The sequence below is a fragment of the Lytechinus pictus genome, chromosome 7, assembly GCF_037042905.1.
Source record: "Lytechinus pictus isolate F3 Inbred chromosome 7, Lp3.0, whole genome shotgun sequence".
NCBI lineage: Eukaryota > Metazoa > Echinodermata > Echinoidea > Temnopleuroida > Toxopneustidae > Lytechinus > Lytechinus pictus.
The window spans coordinates 15,140,749-15,162,094 of NC_087251.1; the positions used below are offsets into that span (position 1 = coordinate 15,140,749).

Below are 21,346 nucleotides of genomic sequence, written 5' to 3' on the forward strand. Positions count from 1 at the left end.
ATAGCAAAAATACTAATTTGAACAGTTATAGTGTAACAGGGCATAGATGTCATAAAGCCCAGTTAAAATGATTTACTCACATTTGAATGATATCAGTGTTTCCAATTTTTTCTTTAAAACTTTGATGCTTTTAGTTACAAAGTTTAGTGCTAACTTAAAAAAAAATTAATTATCTAGCTATCTAGCCTCATAAAAGCACACTTCTCTGTCACAATAATTTCATTCCTGATATTTATTAAGTTAAAAATTCACATAATATCTTTGGTAGATATGAAGTAAGTAATGAAAAAAAAAAGTATCTTAAGAGTATCTTGAAAGTATCATAAAAGGATTGGGGGAGGGGGTGTTTCACAATGATTTATGACTTAGAGTCGCACTTAAATGCTGACACGTACATAATATGCAATGCACAATCTTATTGATCAATACGCAGTAGTGCGTGTCCTCTTGGCATGATCTGAACAATGCAGTCAAGTGTGACTCTTGAGTCATTTTTAAATCTTTGTGAAACACCCTGAGGATAGAGTGATATCTTGTTCTCTCAATGAGAAAGCTACTGTCACAGGAGCATATGTAATTAAACATTAAATTTGAGTCCCTGTATTGATATCAAGGTCCCTCAATTCTTTGATTGATTGCGAGAATCAAAATGAATTCATTTTTCATCCTCCCCTCAAACGCATCCACCCTCCAAATTTGAAAACATTATTTTTTCGGGTATTACTCCAACATTTCATGTGAAGTCAGTGTAAACATGATGTGCAATAAACGGCACAGAACATTGATGAAATGGGTGGTATATTAGCGATTATTGTGGCAGAAGATGGATGGGTATGGGGATTGGTGGCGACAGCCGTGCAAGATGCTGCCTTGAGAACCACCGCTTGTCAAAACACATTCATCATCGGCATCATCCTGGCCTCTTTAAAGAGAGCACTGTGGATTCATGTAGAGAGAAAACCAGTTGAGGGCTTTCTTATTCCTTGTATGGTAGTGCTGAAAAACTTTTTTGGATTTATCTTTAACTCTAAGGATATATTTTATATAAATCTTTTAGCTTTACATTCAAATTAACAAAGTTTAAAACTAAACTTAATGTTCAGCTGGTCACCATTATTTTAGCTGATCTGAGTTTATTTGAAATTGAAATCCTAGAAAAAATAAAGTGTACATGTAAATGGATCCATTGTCATTACTGTATTACAGTTTACAAACCAAATCACAGGAACTCCTGAATAAAACTTCAGGGGCGCATCTTCTTCTAAAGGGAAAAGTGTGGCTTAGTTTTTGTCTCGCCTGCATTAAGAGCAAGACTATAGGCGCCGCTTTTCCGACTGCGCTGGTGGCGGGGTCGTCAACATCAAATCTTAACCGAAGGTGTTTGAAATGTCATCATAACTTAGAAAGTATATGGGCCTAGTTCATGAGTCTTGGACATAATTGTTATCAAGTATTACTGAACATCCTGCCAGAGTATGATGTCACATGACCAAGGTCAAAGGTCATGTAGGGTCAATGAACGTAGACCATGTTGGGGAATCAACATCAAAATCTTAACCTAAGGTTAAGTTTTTGAAATGTCATCATAACTTAACTTTTAAAGTTTATGGATCTGGTTCATGAAACTTGGACATAGGAGTAATCAAGTGTCACTGAACATCCATGTGAGTTTCAGGTCACATGATCAAGGTTAAACGTCATTTAGGGTCAATGAACTTTGGCCATGTTAGGGGGTATTTGTTGATTTCCATCATAACTTTGAAAGTTTATCGATCTGGTTCATGAAACTTGGACATAGGACTAAGAGTAATCAAGTATGCTGAACATCCTTTGTGAGTTTCAGGTCACATGACCAAGGTCAAAGGTCATTTAGAGTCAATGAACTTAGATTATGTTGGGGGAATTAGTTGAATTTCTATCATAACTTTGAGAGTTTATAGATCTAGTTAATGAAACTTGGATATAAGAGCAATCAAGTATCAGCAAACATCCTGTACAAGTTTCAGGTCACATGACGAAGGCCAAAGGTCATCTAGGGTCAACAAACTTTGGCCATGTTGGAGGTATTTGCTTACTTGCCACCATAACTTGAAAAGTTGAAGATCTAATTCATGAAACTTAGAATTTAGAGTACCGGTAATCAAGTATCATTGAACATCCTGCTTGAGATTCAGGTCACATGACCAAGGTGAAAGGTCATTTAGGGTCAATGAACATAGTATTTTATTTTCATATGAATTGTGGGTTTTTTGTTGTAAATAACTTTTCAATAGTTGTTTTTCAAAGTCAGCACTGCTGTTGTATTGAATGGCGTAATGCAGGCGAGACTGCCAGAGGCGTTCCTCCTGTTCTGTAAAGGCCCTAGAAAACACTGTATGCTTTCCTATATATATGTACATATACCCTTACTTCTCATATAGATATGTATTGTCCCATTTACACAAATTGATGATTTGTAGCGATTAATCCAGACCTCATAGTTTGCACTCCAGAGGTAACACTACATGTATCTCTATTTCATAACACTTGTGATGCAAGAAGAACGGTCAAATTAATGACAAGTTTGCCTATGTGTATATCAAATCAAGTCTGAGGATATTATAAGCTTTTTAAAAAAAAAGGGATCTATGATTCACATAAAATTTGAATATCCTTCTAGTCCTGAGCAGGGATTGTTTCTTTCATTAAAATCATTCCTACCTACCACCTGAAATGATCCTTTATTGTCTTAGTTGTTTAGGGCATTCATCGTAGTTTTACTCATGCACAATATGATTCCAAATAAAACTTGTGAGAAATTGCAACAAATTTATTCTGTCATATTGCAAGCTGTATTTTTCATCACAATTTAGATAAGATTAATGAAAATACAGTCATTCTTCATTAATTTGTCAGGATGAACTTTGGACACCCTTTAGTGCTTCTTGAAATTCATTTGTAACATTATGAAAGCTTTATGAAACTACTCTCAGTTGGATATCTTACGCAAGCAGTGATTCAAGGCAACTTCGACCAAGATATTACAGAATGGATGAAACTCATTGCTCATCACCTCCTCACATCAAATTAACTTAAGTCTAAATTTAGTTCTCATTGGGCAAATTTTCCTGGAGCAGATGTATCATTCGGCAGAAAGTATCACGCCATTTTGACGCCTTTGGTGAAAATTGAGATTAAATTGAAGACTTTCAAGATATTGAATGATAGAAGTTCTTAAGGGTCTTCGTTGTAAGATTTTGGGGGAAATCCCATTGAAACTTGTTGCATGTAGTGCTTCAAATGAATATCAGTGTATTTGTCTGTGTGATCTTCAGGCCAATATTATTGTTCGATTAGCAGCTTAAGGTGGTATTTTAAACATTACTAGTGATGCTTACTAGGTCCCTGGATGAAGATAAAGGCCATTCTGGTGTGGCTCCTAGATTTGTAATTTTGTAGTATGTTTGTATTGTGAGAACTTGTAGTGTGTTTGCTAATTGAATTTGAATCTCATATCTGCATTATCGTCATCATCATTATCATCAATAACTGATATGATTGTAAATTACTTTGATTGACATTATTTGACTTGTATGAAGAAGAGAGCCATTTTATTGAATGATTTGAATAGAGTGATCCATTTGTATCTTTTGAAAGTATTATGTTAACATTCCCATGTATATTATTTTATTTTATTCACTCTACACATTGTTTTGATTTTTTGTATGATGAATAAGCCCAAACCAAAACAAAAACAGATATTAAAACAATAGAAGAAGATATTTTGACTATGCTTTGAGTCCTTTATCTATAATTTGGCTTTGTGTGTACAATCATTTTAAATCATTTTCTTTCTTCAAATCTAAGAAATGATGATTTAAACTCATATCATCATTTGATGAGATAGGCCTGGTGGAGACATCACCTTTCATCTTTTCCAGGGTTCATGAATGTGAAAAACAAATTGATTCCCACCCCATCTATAATAATTCAAAGGGATGTGTATATTTATGGTCCTCACTGGTTAGTGAATTACATGTAAACACCAGCCTGATTAATGAAAGCTATTTTTGCATCCCAGGAGAGCATTGTGCCAGTCAGTGATGAGTGTAGGAATGTAAACAGAGATCATAAATCATCGTCAGAAAGCCATTTTCTAATGAGTATTTGCAGAGTTCATTTACAAGTCGCTCCCAGTATTTATGGGTATTTAAATAGGCTATTTCTGGAAATGAGATTGTGAAAGAGTAGGAGAATGAGAGAGTGAGAGAGGTATGAATGGGGGAAATCGGGTTGTGCTTTACTGTAATTTATCAAAAAGTATGTACACTTTCACAAGTAATATATGTCCTTTTAGTATTTGAATAAAATTTACAAATGATAAGGTTGCTGGATGCTCACACTCACTTTCTTGTTTTTTCAATCAACATTTTTTAACAAATAAAACTTTACCGCAGCTTGTTTCTAATTCAATTTTTCACAGGTGTACACTCCAAGTGATTTAGTCATTCTTGGGTTGTATTAGGCAGAATAGTATGCAGTGGCATGTCTTGAAGTCAGATCTGAAAATTTCTTGATTGTTATCGCACAATATCTGTGTTTTGGTGTTGGCGTTTTAATTTGATCCATCTTTAGAAAACCGCTAAATACATCTCATGAAATAGCAGGAACACATCAATTACAAAACCACTTATAACTCTTCTGAGGATTTCCCCCATAAGTATTCGTTTAAATGAGAAGGGACAACTGATAAAAGCAGGAATGGTTGATTCCATGAGGGATTCAGAATCAACCATTTTTTATTAAGATTATTCCTCCTTTCCTTTCTTCATTGCTGGCATGGAGTTTTATTGCCATTATTCATACCTAATGGTTATGATGGGTTGTGTAATATATATTTTTTCTACTTTGAATTCTAGTATTAGTTGATGTGTACACTTTTGTGAACAGCAAAAGATAACTACATGACTACGTGTAGGCCTATGTGTATACATAATATGACAAACCAGGCAAAAAAATAGTTGTTGTTTTGGGGAGGCTTCTTTTCACAATCTACTGCCTAAATCTGTGTGGTTGGATAAGCTTTAACATTGTAGTGAATGGGAAAATTACAGGGCTCCTTTTCCATTTCCTAGGGCTTTTTTAAAGGACAAGTCCACCCCAATAAAAAGTTGGTTTGAATAATAGGAGAAAAATCCAACAAACACAACACTGAAAATTTCTTCAAAATCGGTTGTAAAATAAGAAAGTTATGACATTTTAATGTTTTGCTTAATTTCACAAAACAGTTATATGCACACCCTGGTCGGTATGCGCATGAGCAGACAGATGACGTCACCCATGATATATTATATGAAATATGAAAAAATTAAATTTTCTCATCATGTGGAACAAAATTTTATTCCTCCCTGAACATGTACAGTTATTTTAACAGTTTGTGGTTAAATTAAGTTGGTCCCAATTGTCAAATCTGTAAAAATTGAAATATTGTATAATTCAAACAATAAAAAACAAAAGAATAGTGAGTGAGTAACATCATTGACTCTCTCATTTGCACATCAATGAGTTTAGCGTATAACTGTTTTGTGAAAAATAAGCAAAACTTAAAAATGTCATAACTTTCTTATTTTACATCCGGTTTTGATGGAATTTTCAGTGTTATGTTCGCTTGATTATTCTCTGTCTATTCAAATCAACAATTTTCTTGGGTGGACTTGACCATTAAGCATTTTGGGTGGGGGGAATCACTCCAAGCCCCTGTGTAATTTCTTACCTGTGACAAACATGATGACTTGCTTTTAAATAGTTATGAAAATGAAAAAAAAATGCACATGGATGCGGGTCACATTTGTAATAAGTTTCAAAGGTACTTGGAAAAATGTGCATTCATAAATATTTGTTATTTGCATAAAATCATAAGCCATGTTAAATACATGACTTACAGTGGTAGATCAACAGTATAGAAAGAAACTTTTTGAACTAAGTCATTTTTATTTTAATTTTTTTAAATTTTATTTAGGTGTTGAAAATGATAATTTGAATGCACTGTAGATAATGAGTGTACCATGAGTTGAGACTGGCATCCATGTACAAATTCAGTGTGATCTGATTTAGTTTTTCTTTTCAAGGTATTTCTTAAAAGCCCTAACGTAGCAATATACTTATATGGGGAGGCTTTTAGCAGCGAGAAGAAAGAACAGAATATTCATTGAGCTTTTATCGTTTGGTGATTTAGGGTGCATTTAGGCCTGATAGATGTACATGGTTTTGAATGTGATATTGAATGCATTCATCATATCAATAGACAAAGACATGACCAGTACTGACAGTGTTTTACTTTCTCAAATATTTATGCTGGAAATTGCCTGATCTTGATCAGTTTGTCTTTCAGATGATATAGTAATGGTGTGGCTCTGAAGACCAGCATTGTTTTTTATTTTTTTCTCATGTTTTTCTTTATATGGATATAGTATCCATTCATATTAGATTGTTAAAAAATTCTTGAGATCTTTGATTGCATAAAATCAGTATACCTTCAGTAGACAGGTTCAGTGTACATGTTTGCCATGAACATGATATTGATTGTTAACTTTGACCGAGGTTAATTTGCGATGTAATTATGCAAACACATGTGCTGTTAAATATATACATATGAATTCTAGATGTAAAAATTGTAAGTTACATGAATGTACAAGTCCCAGGTTTGAGTTGAAATATGATATTTGAATCACAGTTATGAATGTTAATTCGGATATTAATCACCTGATGAGTTTGGTGATTAGTTTGGCGAATTGCATTATTGTGATTTTTTTCTTCTTCTTGGCAGTCAGGCAAGTCTGATTTAGGTGAAGAACATAATATACTTATATAATACATTTTAAAACATTTTGTTTTGGCTGCTTGGTTGTTTGCTCAAATTATTTGATAAAAAGTTTGCATATTCTTTATCTCATTTTGGTATATACCCCCAGCCAGAGACTCAGAGTGATAACTAAATGATGAAATAACCATGCCAATTCATGCTGATTAAAACATCTAATGTGAAAATGTTGATGTTCACAGTTCACTAAAAGAGAGTAACATTCTATGCATCAAATTCAATTTTGACAATCCACCGCACATTTCCATCACATAACTGAAGGTTGTTCATTTCCTGTATTGGTATTTATATTTCATAGGTAGAAATTTCAAAGAAAGTTAAATAATTTCTTATCAATGAGCCATCTTTCCTCTCTTTGATATATTTTTTTTGCAGGGTGATCAACTAAACCTGGTATGTTCCTCTCAATCACTGGGTCATGTTCACCTTGGAGCAGAAGGATTTGGCAATCGAAACTGTATACTAGAAGAGGCTTCCATTCAGGTAGGTTTGTCATTGATAATTCTAAGGGTGTAGTCACGAAGAGTCTAGTTAATAATGATTTCCTCCTTTCTTATTGTGCTTAATAGATTACAACAATGGTATATTGATATCCTGGCTGTAGCTGAGCGCCCATGTAGACGCTAAAGCATTAAAGGAAAAAAAATTTACTGGGTATCCTTTCACCTCACCTTGGTTGAGTGCAGCACAGTGTGGATAGATAGGTGTGTAGCAAAATATGCTTTGGTTGGGATCTGAAATTACGACCCTTTCTTTCAAAGTCTGGAGATTAAAATCCACTGGGCCACAACATTCCACGTATCATGGTAGCACACCAGGGGCCTGTTTCATAAAGAGTTACCACTGTTAACCTTAATTTTGATTGGCTGCTGAGCCCTGCCACCATGGTAGTTAGCATGATGGCAAAGTTACCATAGTTGTAACTCTTTATGAAACTGACCAAGATTAGAAAATACCAATTATTTTGTGATTATTAGGTGAGTGTGAAGGCACCTATATTTGGCTCGAGCCTTTCTTGCTCTGAGAAGGGAATGTACATTTATATTGTCTACCTCCAGGCATTGATGGAAATGAAACAGTGTTTTATCATCACCTATACCACTTCAGAGTAATTGGAAAGTGGAAGGTGTTTAGTTTACCCTTAATCTAGCTTTGTACCCTGCAGACTGCATCAAATTAAATTGGATGGGAACCACTTTGACCCCTCCCCTGAGGGAAGGGGGAAATGAAGGGATAGGAGGGAGGGGAAAGGGGTGAAGCTACAGTGTTTGAGAAAATGTTTGACTCTATTGCATTTCCATGCAATACTTAAATAAGGATGATGATAATGATCATGGTGATGATGAAAATGGTAATTAATGACTATGATGGTGACAATAATGATAGAGAGATAGAGAGAGTATGCCAGGCTGGGCTATGCAAACTTTGGGAGAACCATCAACCATAGGCTTAGGGTTGGGTGGATGGGAGAGATTAGAGTGGAAGGTGAGGGGGGTGGAGTTTATCAACTCTCATTTTCTTTGGTTAGGGTTGGAATTACACAGTATAGATTCACATTAAGGAAAGTAAAAAAAGTTGAATTGTTATGATGAAGTAGTCAAAATGCCATTCTGCTGAATATTGTTAATTATCTTTGAGTGTTTTCACATTCTTGTTGTTCTAACCAAAATGTTGTAAATATTTTTTGGCAATGTCAAATTTGAAATATATGAAATTATATTTGAAATTATATGATATCTACTGCTGATGTAAAACTATTATTTTCGTGCAAAAGTTCATTTCCTTAATAGAATTACTAGAAATAAGTCAACATGCTGCAGAATGTATAAGGAGACTAAACAAATACATCATGAAGAACAGGAAAAATTAGAATTGATCATGATGCTTGAAATCCAGGTCTGATGTGAATCTGACATGTTTTGGTATACCACTCAAAATGATCTAGAATTTTGTAGATTTTGTTTTGTACTATTTAGGAAATCTTTTTTTTTACATCATAATGGTTATTGTCAAATAGTAGTATGTGTTTTAAGCAGATCATTAATTTGTGTTTTATAAGATCTACTGCAATCTACTGCAGATGTGAAACCATTATTCTTTCCCTATGGAAGTAAATTTCTACATTGCATGGTTTCTTAGGGGAAGGGAAGGATAGCAAACTCTTTCAAAGAAAAAAAAAGACAGGAAAGAGAAGATACATCAAAAGGAGAAAAACATAAAAGTAGACCATGATACTTGAAATCTAGGTCTGATGTGAAAGTACTATCATGCCCCAGAAAATATGTTCATGTAATATATCATGCTGTAAGTGGCTTGGTCCCCATATTGCACATACATGGTATCAGAATGTCGCACATTATTGATTTATACTATGAAATATGATATTGCGTTATATTGTTGTGTCTTTGCATCATATATGGATGTACACTGTTAAAGTTCATCTTGCAATGTTACCATAAGAGTTTGAGAATTACAATATTTGACAATAATGTGATTTGCTGTTCGGTCTAAGCCCACCTAGTAAGATGTCCATGTTGTTCAGAGATATTAAATGGTTCTTATCCTACTAACACTGAAAGATGACAGTTTGGTATAATCCCACCTTAGATGCCGGTTTGGTCTATTCATTTACGATTCCCATTTTATCTAATTCCAATTTTGCCAGTTTGGTCTAATTCCAATTGCAAGATCCCTATTTGGTGTAATCATACCATGTAAGATACACATTTGGTCTAATCCCCCATTCTTTGATGTTTATTGGTCCGATCCCAACTTGTAAGATCCCTATTTGGTCTAATCTCCTCTTCTTAGATGTCTATTTGGTCTAATTATCCAACCTTGTAAGATGCTTGTTTGGTCTGGTAATTGTATTTGCTTGTTCAATCTCACCTCAAATCTGTCTGTTTTACTGCTGAAGATTATTTCACCCCCAACTAAAGTTTGCATTTGGTCTTACTGCCTATTTTACAAAGTCATCTCATTTCCAATGCAGGGCAATTCCATAAAATATGTCCGTCCGACCCCCTATATGTGAGACCTTCATGAAATTTTCTGTCTCTGATTTCTTGTTTTTTGACAGTCTGTATTCTGTAATGTTCTCAAAGGACCATGAATTGGTCAGTTTATGAAGTGAAGTAAGACCTGAGAAAAATGGGAATCAGACGTACAGAAAGGTTGATTATTTTGTGAAATTGCCCTGCAGGCTTTGCAGTTTTATCTATGTTAATTCGGTATAAGATATCTTCGTGACAAATTATTAATACACCAAGGGACACATCACAAAGAGATATGATTGATATTTACAATTGATTGTTTGAAAAATGTACTTGATTCACCATAGACTTACAGTTGTGCTTAATTGAACAATTGATTACATCTTTTAATGTAACCGGGCACAGATAGGCAAATGTAAACTAAAGAAACTAATTTGATGCTTTGATTGTCAGATACATAGTCCTTGCCCTGAAATATCTTAATTCAAGTCTGGGAGGGCATGAGGGGGGATGTTTAACATACAGTTCAGTGTCAATGAGAGTCATGAGCCAACATACACATGTTATTCAATAGGTTATTTGATTGATGGATACCTGGGGGTGTTTCACAAAGATTTAAGTATGACTTAAGTCGCAATTAAATGCAGACGCATACATGATACGCAACACGCGATCTTATTGATAGATACGCAGTAGTGCGCGTCCTCATGATACGATCTGACCAATGCAGCCAAGCCTTTCATACCATATGCAACTCGATATTTAAGAGCGACTCTAAGTCATACTTGAATCTTTGTGAAACACCCCCCCCTGGTAGTGCAAGTCCTGTTAGCATGATATTACCAATGAAGTGATGTGTTATCTACATCATCATTCATGCAATTAAAATTTAAATGCGACTTTAAGTCAAACTTTACTCTTTGTGAACCCCCCCTGGTTTTGAATATATCCAATGTGAATGATGTAATGAACCTTGAAAATGATATTCTGAACAGGATTTAACTATACTGGTTGAAAGATTTGTTTATTGTTCTCTTGTTTCCTGTTTCCCATTAACACCAGCTAATAAAAATATTGGTTTTGAATCCAAATTTATACATATGCAAGATCATAATTCAAATGAAAGAGAACACAAAATTGTAAACTGGAGTTACCTGTGGATTGCAAAGCGTGAGTATTTTTCTTACCTGCATTCATTGAAGTGGTTAATCGCATAGATTAGTTTAGGCTTCACTGCGCAGCTGGTATCAAATTTGTCAGACAAAATCGGAAGGCCATTTCCTCCGTTTCTCCAGTCATTATTCAATTGCTTATTCCTCAGGCATGTATAGTTTCTGCCGTGTCTCTCAATCTATATGCTTATGTTGCTTTTGCCCCCTATTTCTTGTTTCTCTATCTCTGTTCCTCTATATTTATCCCACCCTTTTCCCCCTCCCCCTTTCTCTCCCCCTATTTTATCTTGTCTTTCCACCCCACTTCTTTTATAACCCATGGTATTTATCTTGTCTTTAGTATTTTTTTTCATATTTATAATATCTTTTGTTTTCTCTTTTATTTCACTTCAGTTTTTTGTTTCCTTTTCTTGTACATTCATTATTCTTTTATCTTTCTTTTTATCTTTCCATTCCTTTTTTTATTTGTCTTTATGTAGGAATTTTTCTATTCATCTACATGTATCTATTTAACTATCTATCTATCTATCTATCTGTCTAACTGACTATCTATCTACATCCATCCATCCATCATTCCATCCATCTATCCATCTATCCTAGATTCATATTCTTTGTATTTACCTCCTTTATATTAAATGAATTCTTACCCCTCAAGCTCTTCCATCTTCCTCTTTCACTCACTCTCTCGGACTCACTGTCTATCTCAGTTTGTTTCCCTTCTATCCTGAGAAGACCTTTCTAATGCCTCCGCCCCAGCAGGGGATTTGTGCGAAGCCAATCGTGAAATAACTGTGAGAGCCTGTTCGAGCTCAGCGCATCCCGATAATGATGATGTATTCCCATGGCAACTCCCTATCAACTGTCGGCCATGGTCTCTCCCTCTAATGTATTCATGCATGTATATCACAAGAAGTGTGATATTACGGTTAATGAGACTTGAGCTGTTAGATGTTTAGCTTGAGACTACAAGGCAATGTCCTACTTCGTGAATGAAGTTCAATGCGTCCAACAGCTTTTTTATATTCAGTCATGTTTGTGACTTGATTTTCAAGCCTTCAGACTGTTTTTAATTACCATTGTATTTTTTCCCAAGCTGACCCAAAAGCTGAATTTAATGAAAATTGCTAATTCAAAATCAGTTGTCCTTTTATATATGGATAATTTATTCATGGTAGATAAGAAGATGTTATTTCTCCTCTCACACAAAAATACACACCCACCAAGTTATACATACATTTATGTTTTATAAAGTCTCTGTATTCAAAATTCAAACCTTTGTTTTGTGATGTTGGATAGCATCTATGATCTATCTAGTTTTGTCTCAGGCCGTAATATGACAGATTAAAATAGTGTATAATTTATATCAACTATAAAGTCTCTTGCTAATCCTGTACAAAAATACTAATTGACTAAGTAACTGAAATTAACAAGAACATAATTGTGAAATGTTTGTGGCTCTGTATCCAACACTCTGTAATTTGTAGACTGAATGCACTGTGTCTGCATGGTCTCAGTTCTAAAAGTTTTTAAAGTTAGTCACTCTTCAAAGGATCTTAAAAGAAAAGACTGCATCTCTTAAAAATATAAAATGGTGAAACATGTAATGTGGAACACATTGAGAATTCAGGAATAACTCGCTCTTGGACCCCCATTGAGTGTTGTACTTCACTTGCACATGGGATATTTGAAATTCTTTTTTATGAAGGGTAGTTATATATTTTGGTGCTTGAATGAATAAGTCCTTTCATAAATTATTTTCAGCAATAGCAGACTGATGTCAACCCTTCTCGACCTTCTTCAGTTTGAAGGATAGAGAATAAAGTATGTGTGGAATGAAGATGCATGCTGGTTATTGTGGAGAACATGCAATCTCATTTTCAAGGATGCTTCACAATATTGATGGCTCTTCATCATCAGCCCAAAATATGAAGATGCAGCTTTCTTCCATAGAAAGTTGTTAACTCCATTCATACTGATGTCCAAGAGAAGGGGAAGTGAGCTTGAGACCTTATGTTGAAATCCATCAAAAAAAAAAAAAAAAAACCCAGATCTATGATCTTGAGCCATATAGTTCCGATCAGTCTAGTCTGCTGAACCAGAAAGTGGCAAGATAATTGAGAAAATGTGGCTGATGATGGCAAGCCAGACTGTGTTTCATTATAGAAATTATGTGTGCATCATGTTTCATTTTGTAGAGACTGAATTTATCTGGATGTTTTCACATCTTTCATCTTTATTTTACTTTCCACTTGAACTGTGAAGCATCTTTTGGGCGGTTATTTTAGTGTTCTGGGTTATTTTTTGATAAATTGTAAGTCTTGATTGTACTTGGATTCCAAATGTGGAGTAACAGTAGCCTGAAACACTAAAATAACCCCGAAAAAAATTGTTTCACAGATCTGGGTTATTTTTGGATAAACTGCCCATAAGTCTTGATGGTACTTGGATTCCAAATGTGGAGTAACAGTAGCCTGAAATGCAATAACTAGTAATTGTTCATTTTTGTGGCTTGAGTTTCTGTTTATGGCAATACATATTATGTTCCAATAGTGACATGCATGTGATATTGTACAAAACTTGACCTTTATATAATAATAATAATAGTGTATATTTGTAGAGCGTGCACACCGTCAGTAGACGCTCATGGCGCTAAAGTTGACTCTTTTGCTGAGAGAATGTTCAAGAAACCTGGACATTCATTTGTCATTCGAGGGTTATTTTTTTCCATGAAAATTGTATAGGCCAAGTGGCCTATATGTTCCTATATTTCTCTACCATATCATTCATCCTGTTAATTCTGATATGACTTCCTCATGAATGAATATGTGTTCATATTTAAAAGAGATCATCATTTCTTTTTCTTTGTGCACCATATTGCAATAATATACTGTATTTCAACTAAAGCATGTATTGTTGTATCTCCATCAAAGAAAGTGGAAATGTATTATGCCACTATTTACTTCCAATTCCTGCTAAAAAAGATGTTGATTTTTTTTGTAGGTCTATACCTCCCTTGTATATTACGTAAGCAATAAGTGTATGTAACGAACCTGTACTTACTTTGTTATATGCATTACTATGTGTAAACACAAAAAGTATGAATGTATCCTTATTGATCTATATAATATGTTTTATTGGAAAGTATCAATAAAATACTATTGAAATATTAAAAAAATGTATTACTTCTTTTAAAAGATGAAGAGTCCTCCATTTTGATGAGATACGGATAGGCTTATTGCCATTGCAGATGCATCAACCTTTTGTTTGATGATGGAATACATCATGTTTTGTATATGGAGAAGTCTTTATCTTATCATATCTGTCCTCGCTTCATATGTGCTTGTCAATCTATATGCACTGACCAAGGTCATGAGCCAAGTGATGCAAAGTTCACCTTGTACCCCATTCAGACTTGAAAACTAAAAGTGTTTGTCTTCTAAATTAAAGTTGCTTTTTTCACCTTTTTCAAAGATGTATTTATATTATAACGTCTACAAAAGGTTTATAAAATGTCAAGAAATAGGTATACAACTGTCGAAGGGAGAGATTCCGAGAAAAAGACAATGAGAAAGAGGGGGAGAAAAGAGTGAGAGATAGTGAGGGAGGGAAGTGGGGAGAAATGGAGAGAGGAAGAAAGACAGTCAGAAAGAAATAGAGAGAGAGAGAAACAGAGTGGAGTTAGCAAGAATATCCCCTTGTCTATATTAGGAGATGAGGTATCAGCATCGAGGTATTATTTTAACATCAGTGACCAAGCTGGCTGGTTGCTGAAGCAGTCTCCAACCTCGTCAGAGCTCTTTCAAACGCTTTCACCTCAGCAACGACCTTTAGTGTATGGGCTCTTTTATGCAGCAGATGCAATCCATAAGTGTACTTGAGATTGAGGATTGAAAGAGAGAGAGAGAGAGATGGTGACGGAGGGATGGAGTAAGAGAGAGTCTGTAAAGGTCTATTAAAGCAGGAAGGTCCTTGGTACCGAGGTGCAGACTAAAATCTATCTTTCAAGTTTAAAAAAATCTTTGATCCTTGCATCTTGTGATGAGCTGCTGTAATGGCATAATAGTTACCAAGTTCATACACTGTTCCACATAATATTTGTTACTTGCAAGGGCCTGTGCCTGTTTGTGTGACAGTTATGTTGGTGTGTTGGTGCGGTAGTAGTCATCATGTCCTTGTTCCAATTTAAGATGTCACTTTGACTTATGAGTGACTGTGCTGATCCATCCTTGGGTGCTTTATCTTGTTGATGAAGAATTAGCTAAGAATTTCACTTTGGGTTGTGTGCATTATGGATTGTGAGGGGTAAGCATGAGAATTGTTTCTGGGAAATAATGAAAAGAAATACTTAAAATTGCCATTTATGGACGTGAACTGATTTGAGTCATTGTTTGTTGGTATATACCAAAGCATTTTTAAAAAATATATTTTACAATTTTTTTTTCTTCCAAGCAAACATTCATACAAAAACTCTAAAGAAATATGACTTTTTTACCATCAAGATAATGTGTTAGCATCTTTGTGACAGACAGAAACAGTTCAATGGTTTACAGGATATTATGCTTTTACTTCAGTTTGTTGAAGTAGGGTTGCTTACGTAATTTGGTCTTTCGTATTACCTAGATTAAAGACATGAGCACATATGTAAAAAAAATATAATTCCTTTAAAAAATAAATAAGTATATAAACAAAAAAATGTACATGTGTTTCCTATTTCAACTTCATTTGTGCTCCTCAGAGATGATTTTTTTCAATGCCCTGTATTTAGGCTGAAGCAATGTTTTGGCAAGGAATAACTGTTTCAGTTGACTTTCATCATACTAGATGTAAATATGCATTTTCTGATTAGAGAGCAGTGTTCAGACTTTAGTATTACATGGGGATCAAATTTCATTTGTGTTCCAAAGAGATGAATTTTACAAGGTACCATATCCGCAGATGAATTTTGCAAGCCAACATACTACCTTCAGGGGGAGGGGCTTTGGTGATCTTTTTGTTGAGGGGGTTAGGGGTAATTTTGTAAAACTTTTTTCCCAATTGCTCTTTGAAAGTATAATTAGCAGCCTTTTTTGTACCATAATTTTTAAGGATTTGTGTGTGTGTTTGTGTGAGTTATTGGGTGTGGGGGGATAGTAACTCTCACCACCCCTGCATATGCATATGACATTGAATTCGGCATGGCATGACCATACAAGATGATAATATCATGTCCTCCATGCATCTTTAATGATTCCAAAGTGATCTAAACGTCAGGAGATAGTTGCTAGGCTTCGGCAAAACATGTCAAAGCGAACGCATGTATCATACATGTTACAAGCATGATAGAGTATAAACTGATTACGTAATGTCTTATTTATCTATCAAAATAGTAATCTCCATCTGAGTAATGTCCATGTTGCTAAATAGTTTACTTGCACTGATTCCAATAAATGACTGTTCTTGTTTAATCCTTTACTTAACAAGAGAGTAAGTGTGGGTTTTCAAAATTTTTAGAGAAAATGTAGAGCTGAGTCCAAGTGACCTCAACAATAATTTGGGGAGGAAAAATACACAATAATTGATACAAACAAGAATTGTTCTAATACTTCAGTGTGGAATAAAAATAAATTGAATGCAAGGCAGGATATTTGATTTCAAAACGATAATCTGATATTGATAAAGACAGTCACCAAATTCTATCAAATTTCATCCAAATATTTTAAAGAAAGCATCTATAGGTATATAGACAGTAACAAATACATTAAGAGTTAGGGAGAAGCATAGAAATAAAAATAAAAGAATATAAGAATAAGAGAATAATGATTGGGCAGACTTTCCTATGATAAATAGTGTTAAAATAATTGTTTAACCTTCTTTTTACTTTCTTTATACATATACTCAATTTACTTGATAATGTATTTTGTATTATTTTTTTTCAAATACATATAGACCTATGCCAGTTTTTATAGATGCTAATAAGTATTAATTTCTATTATTGTTGTTATTGTAGATATTATTGATACACTGTAATGAAGGACAAGTATGCATAGAGAGATACATGGGGGTGGGGGTCTTATCTACTGAAGATGTGTAAATACTATTTCACATCTGGGGGTCGTTTCATATAGCTGTTTTCGTAAGTTAAGAGCGACTTTAAGAATGACTGGTGAACCTTTCTTATGCGCTAAATAATCACCATTGAACATCACTTACCACAAGAAAGGATCATTAGTTGTTCTTAAAGTCACTCTAAACTTACAAACAGTTTTATGAAACACCTACCTGATAGTATACAAATAGCAAATAGGCATGAGTGCGATAATGCAAGATTTCGCATAATGTGAAAAAAGATGCTCTATTCAACAAGGCGTTAGCCAAGTTGAATATAGAGTGTCTTTCTTTCACTGAATGCGAAATGTTGCACCATTGCTCGAATAAGGTTATGCGCTATTTGTGTTGTACAACGCCCCAGAAGATAGCGGAAATACAAACATTTATCAAATTCATTCCTATGTTACTCTATGAAGAAAGAAAATTTTGAAAGCGAAAGGAAAATCCCTCAAATGGACATCTGATCTGCAGCAGCAATGCGCATTTCGTAACTCCAGTAAGCCCTACGCGTATTGCACCTGCATAATTATACTAAGCGCATGCAATTTGTCAAATCCATAGTGATGTCACCTTTTCCTGACCCGTGCAACAGTACATTATGGACGGTACGTGAGCAATGGTACGAATGTTTGACATTCAGCCTCTCATTTGCTCGCGTACAACAAGCTAAGTAGGCGTTGTACAACAGAAAATGAAGGTCTTCTTTGTGTCATTTATATTTTACCCTGTGAATTTCCCTGAGAGTCAGAGTTCATCGTTAGGCTCAATAGTCACAATTTTCCTTGGCACAAAATGTTTTTATATTCTAGGTAGAAGCAAGAAAATAATACTCTCTACTTTTTCGAGTCATATTTTTATGAACCCCATTTTGATTGAATTATTTATATGTAAGAAGGCTTTTCATTATGATTTTGCGTGGGTAGATGTGTGGAAAATGACCATAAATTTCAGTTGAAAGGATAACCCTAAGCGATGGATTTGATTTTAAATCATGGTATATCTCTTGAAATCATCTGTGTAATCTCATTTCGACTTATTTAGATCAGACAGGTCGCACTTCTTGTTGAATAAGTTTCTACATTTTACAGCAATATTAAATCTGAAGTCTTATCAGTCTAAAAAGAAATCACAATTTTCTTGACACAAATATTCTGAAAACAAGGCACTCATTTCATGCAATCACAGAAAAAAAATTGATACAGATTTTGAAAATAAAAAGGCAAATTTTGGATTCTTTTTGTGAGGCATCAATATCATCTTTTCTTCACCAATTTGGTGAGTGAATTATCAATATGATTGTTAGTATGTGTTCACTGGTAGACATGTTTGGATATTCATTTTGAGTTCAAACAGGGATGGCTTATATTGATGTGAAATATTATTACTTGTATCTTTTTTAATCTCATGTTTTAGAGCTTTATAGCTCTAATTTCCTGAAGGGAGGATTTATTTTGGTGTATGTTAATTTTACAGTGACTCTTACGATGTCAAAGACCCCCACAGGCACCATTGTCTTCTCAATACTGCAAAGAGAATCTCTTCTACGCATCAGTATAGATCTTGCCATGGATATCACCTTTGTTTCCTATTGTTTCCCTTCTTTCAATGCATACCCATGCCGCTTTTCTTGAATAATTGAATAACCCCAGGTTTCAGGCAGTAGTTTAATCATCTTAATTTGTGATCTAGGACTGTACAGACCATAGTAGCAGGCATTCATTACGCCCTAATTAGGATGATGTCACCCGTTACACATCTGCAATGCAACGTGGTACTTTTGATATCCCACAGATCATGAGTCTTTATAACTTTGCCAATTTGCAGAGTATCAGCTGTTTAGTTGCAGGTTCACTCAGAGAATATCCAGGGGTAATGTGCACTTATGGCCTACCACGCTGTGTGTGGTAGTCAGGAATACCGGATTTATAGGGTATAGATTAAGTTTAAAAATCTTAATGCCAAGGCTGATCATGTTTTGTTTAATACATGTACAGTAGGTGCATGAACATCAGCACTGATTTTGCATTGCAGAATTAAAAGCAAACAGGTTCTGTTTAATAATGGGATGTAATTTACTTTCAGAGATTCATGTAGGTAGGAAATTTATAAGTTGTAGCCGAGTGATTAATGCACTTGACTGGAAATGCAAAGTTTGTGGATTTGATTGCTGCTTTCGTGCTTATCTTTTGGCAAGGTATTTTATGTTTGGAAAAGAAGGCAATGTAGTCATGTTATGTTGAAACAATACCGTTTTTATTTTAAATAATATTTTGACTCTCCTTTTTCAGATTTTTTTCTTCAAAATTTTATCAGTGATTTTCTGCTTTGGCATTTATCTGTAATAACAACTTGATACTAGAATATTACCCCTCAGTTTCTAAGACCCCATTCTCATTACCTTCCTAAGACTAGTTTAGTGGAAACTAGTTTAATGTGTAATTAGAACAGTCAAAGAGGTCTTCCAAACTGTTTCAGAAAACCATCTTGTGATGTAGTTTGGAAGATCGCTTGGCCACGTTAAAATGGTTTTAGAAAGTTAAGTTGTAGAGTACATCATAATTCCATGAAATTATCCCCTGACATATATTTGACTTTCCTAAAATGTGTGAAGTGAATGAATTACCGGTATAGTTAATTAGTTGGCACAGACTCTACATGTTTATTACATTTCATCATCAATTGTTGCTTATGCATTATTTATTTCAGAACAAGATCCAGAATGTTATGTTAGTTTTTTTACATGTTAGATAAATATGTGCTATATTAATTTTATGTGTATCACTAGGTGCATATTTTCTCTTCTTCTTTAATCATATTGCACTTCCGTATTCAAATGGTTTCTTTGATTTTTTTTTAAAATGCAGAGTATTCCCCCGGACCTGTCAATATGTGTGTTTGTCCTGGACCAAGCGTTGTCTGTGAGGGCTCTCCAAGAGATGGTTATCACCGACCAAATAGATCAGGTAAGTTCATGCCTGGGTTAGAGCAATGGCGGCTTCGGACCGTATAGGATCCCTTAGGACGGACTTCATTGAAAGGGTGTTTGATATCTCCTTTGTTTTATGCATTTTATACATACAGCATCAGGGGCCCGTTTCATAAAACTATGACAACAAATTAGCAATAAAAATTTAAAGCTACTGACATTATTTGATTGGCCGATAGTAAACTTGTTATACAAATTGTGCTTTTCTTTATGAAACGGGACCCATGCAGATTCTGATCAAATCTGCTTCCTGTTTCATAACGACTTGTAATAACAAATGCACAAATTCTACAAGTTTTATCAGCCAATCAAATCAATGATTTCAGTAGCTTTAAACTGTAATTGCAAATTGCAAATTTGTTTTTTCAACAAGATTTATGAAAAGAGGTATAGTGAATTCACAGAATTTTACTGAAGACACCATGAAAAAAATGATGAAAATCCATATTTTATTGTTCGAAATAGACAAGAAATGATGTTAAGGGAAAAGAAAAAAAAAATACAGCAAAAACATTCATGAAGAACCAAAGTCCAATAAAAAAAACCTTGCATCTGCAGTAAATCTAAATCAAAATGTTATGTTCTGCATTGCATACATATACATGTAGGTAAGCTATCAGTCACCAGTGTATAGTGATGCTGTCTAATTGGGGGAAAGAATTATCCAGAATACGTAGCAAACTTAGTGTAGAACTTATTTTTTTTAATAAGTTCTGCACTAAAAATAATAGGATAACATATTTTCATGTTCAATTTTCGACCAGCAATTGCTACTGAGAATCTTTTATTATGGATTTCATTGGATATATTGAGGTAAATCTCAGTGATGATACTGAAGGAAAACCCTGTCATTGTTAATTATTTCCTTCAAATGAATTTGCAAAGGAGGAGCCTGTTTAATCATGACAAAATTAGGTTAATTCTATGTTACGTATTCTTTACCTTCACATTTTGCAAAAAGTATTGATGAAGGACTATTACACATATAGCATAAGGGAAACTGTAAATTGAAATACATTTAATTTGAATCAAGAATTCTTGATCCTTCAGTATCCCAATCCTTAACTATCTTCATCTACCATGCATGCATTTTCTTTTTCCCCCCTCACTGTAATATAAGAAGATCCTTTGCAACACCTCTTGCTTTTATCTGTCTTTTCCTTTTTTCCTGATCTGTAAATCACTCGACCTTTGCTTCTCACCTTCCAAGTCTATTCATGCCTCATGCTTGTTCTCTAATATTCTTTCA

At 34.4% G+C, this 21,346-nt stretch overlaps 1 protein-coding gene across 1 annotated transcript in view; it reads left to right on the forward strand.

Annotated features, from left to right (window-relative positions):
• Window positions 1-789: 789 nt before the first annotated feature.
• Window positions 790-21,346, forward strand: part of LOC129265470 (ryanodine receptor-like) — a 47,610-nt gene continuing 27,053 nt past the window's right edge. Inside the window, exons 1-3 of the mRNA XM_064101372.1 lie at window positions 790-990; window positions 7,235-7,342; window positions 19,976-20,074. Of these exons, the coding sequence (XP_063957442.1) occupies window positions 790-990; window positions 7,235-7,342; window positions 19,976-20,074 (408 nt within the window). The remainder of the gene's footprint in view (window positions 991-7,234; window positions 7,343-19,975; window positions 20,075-21,346) is intronic.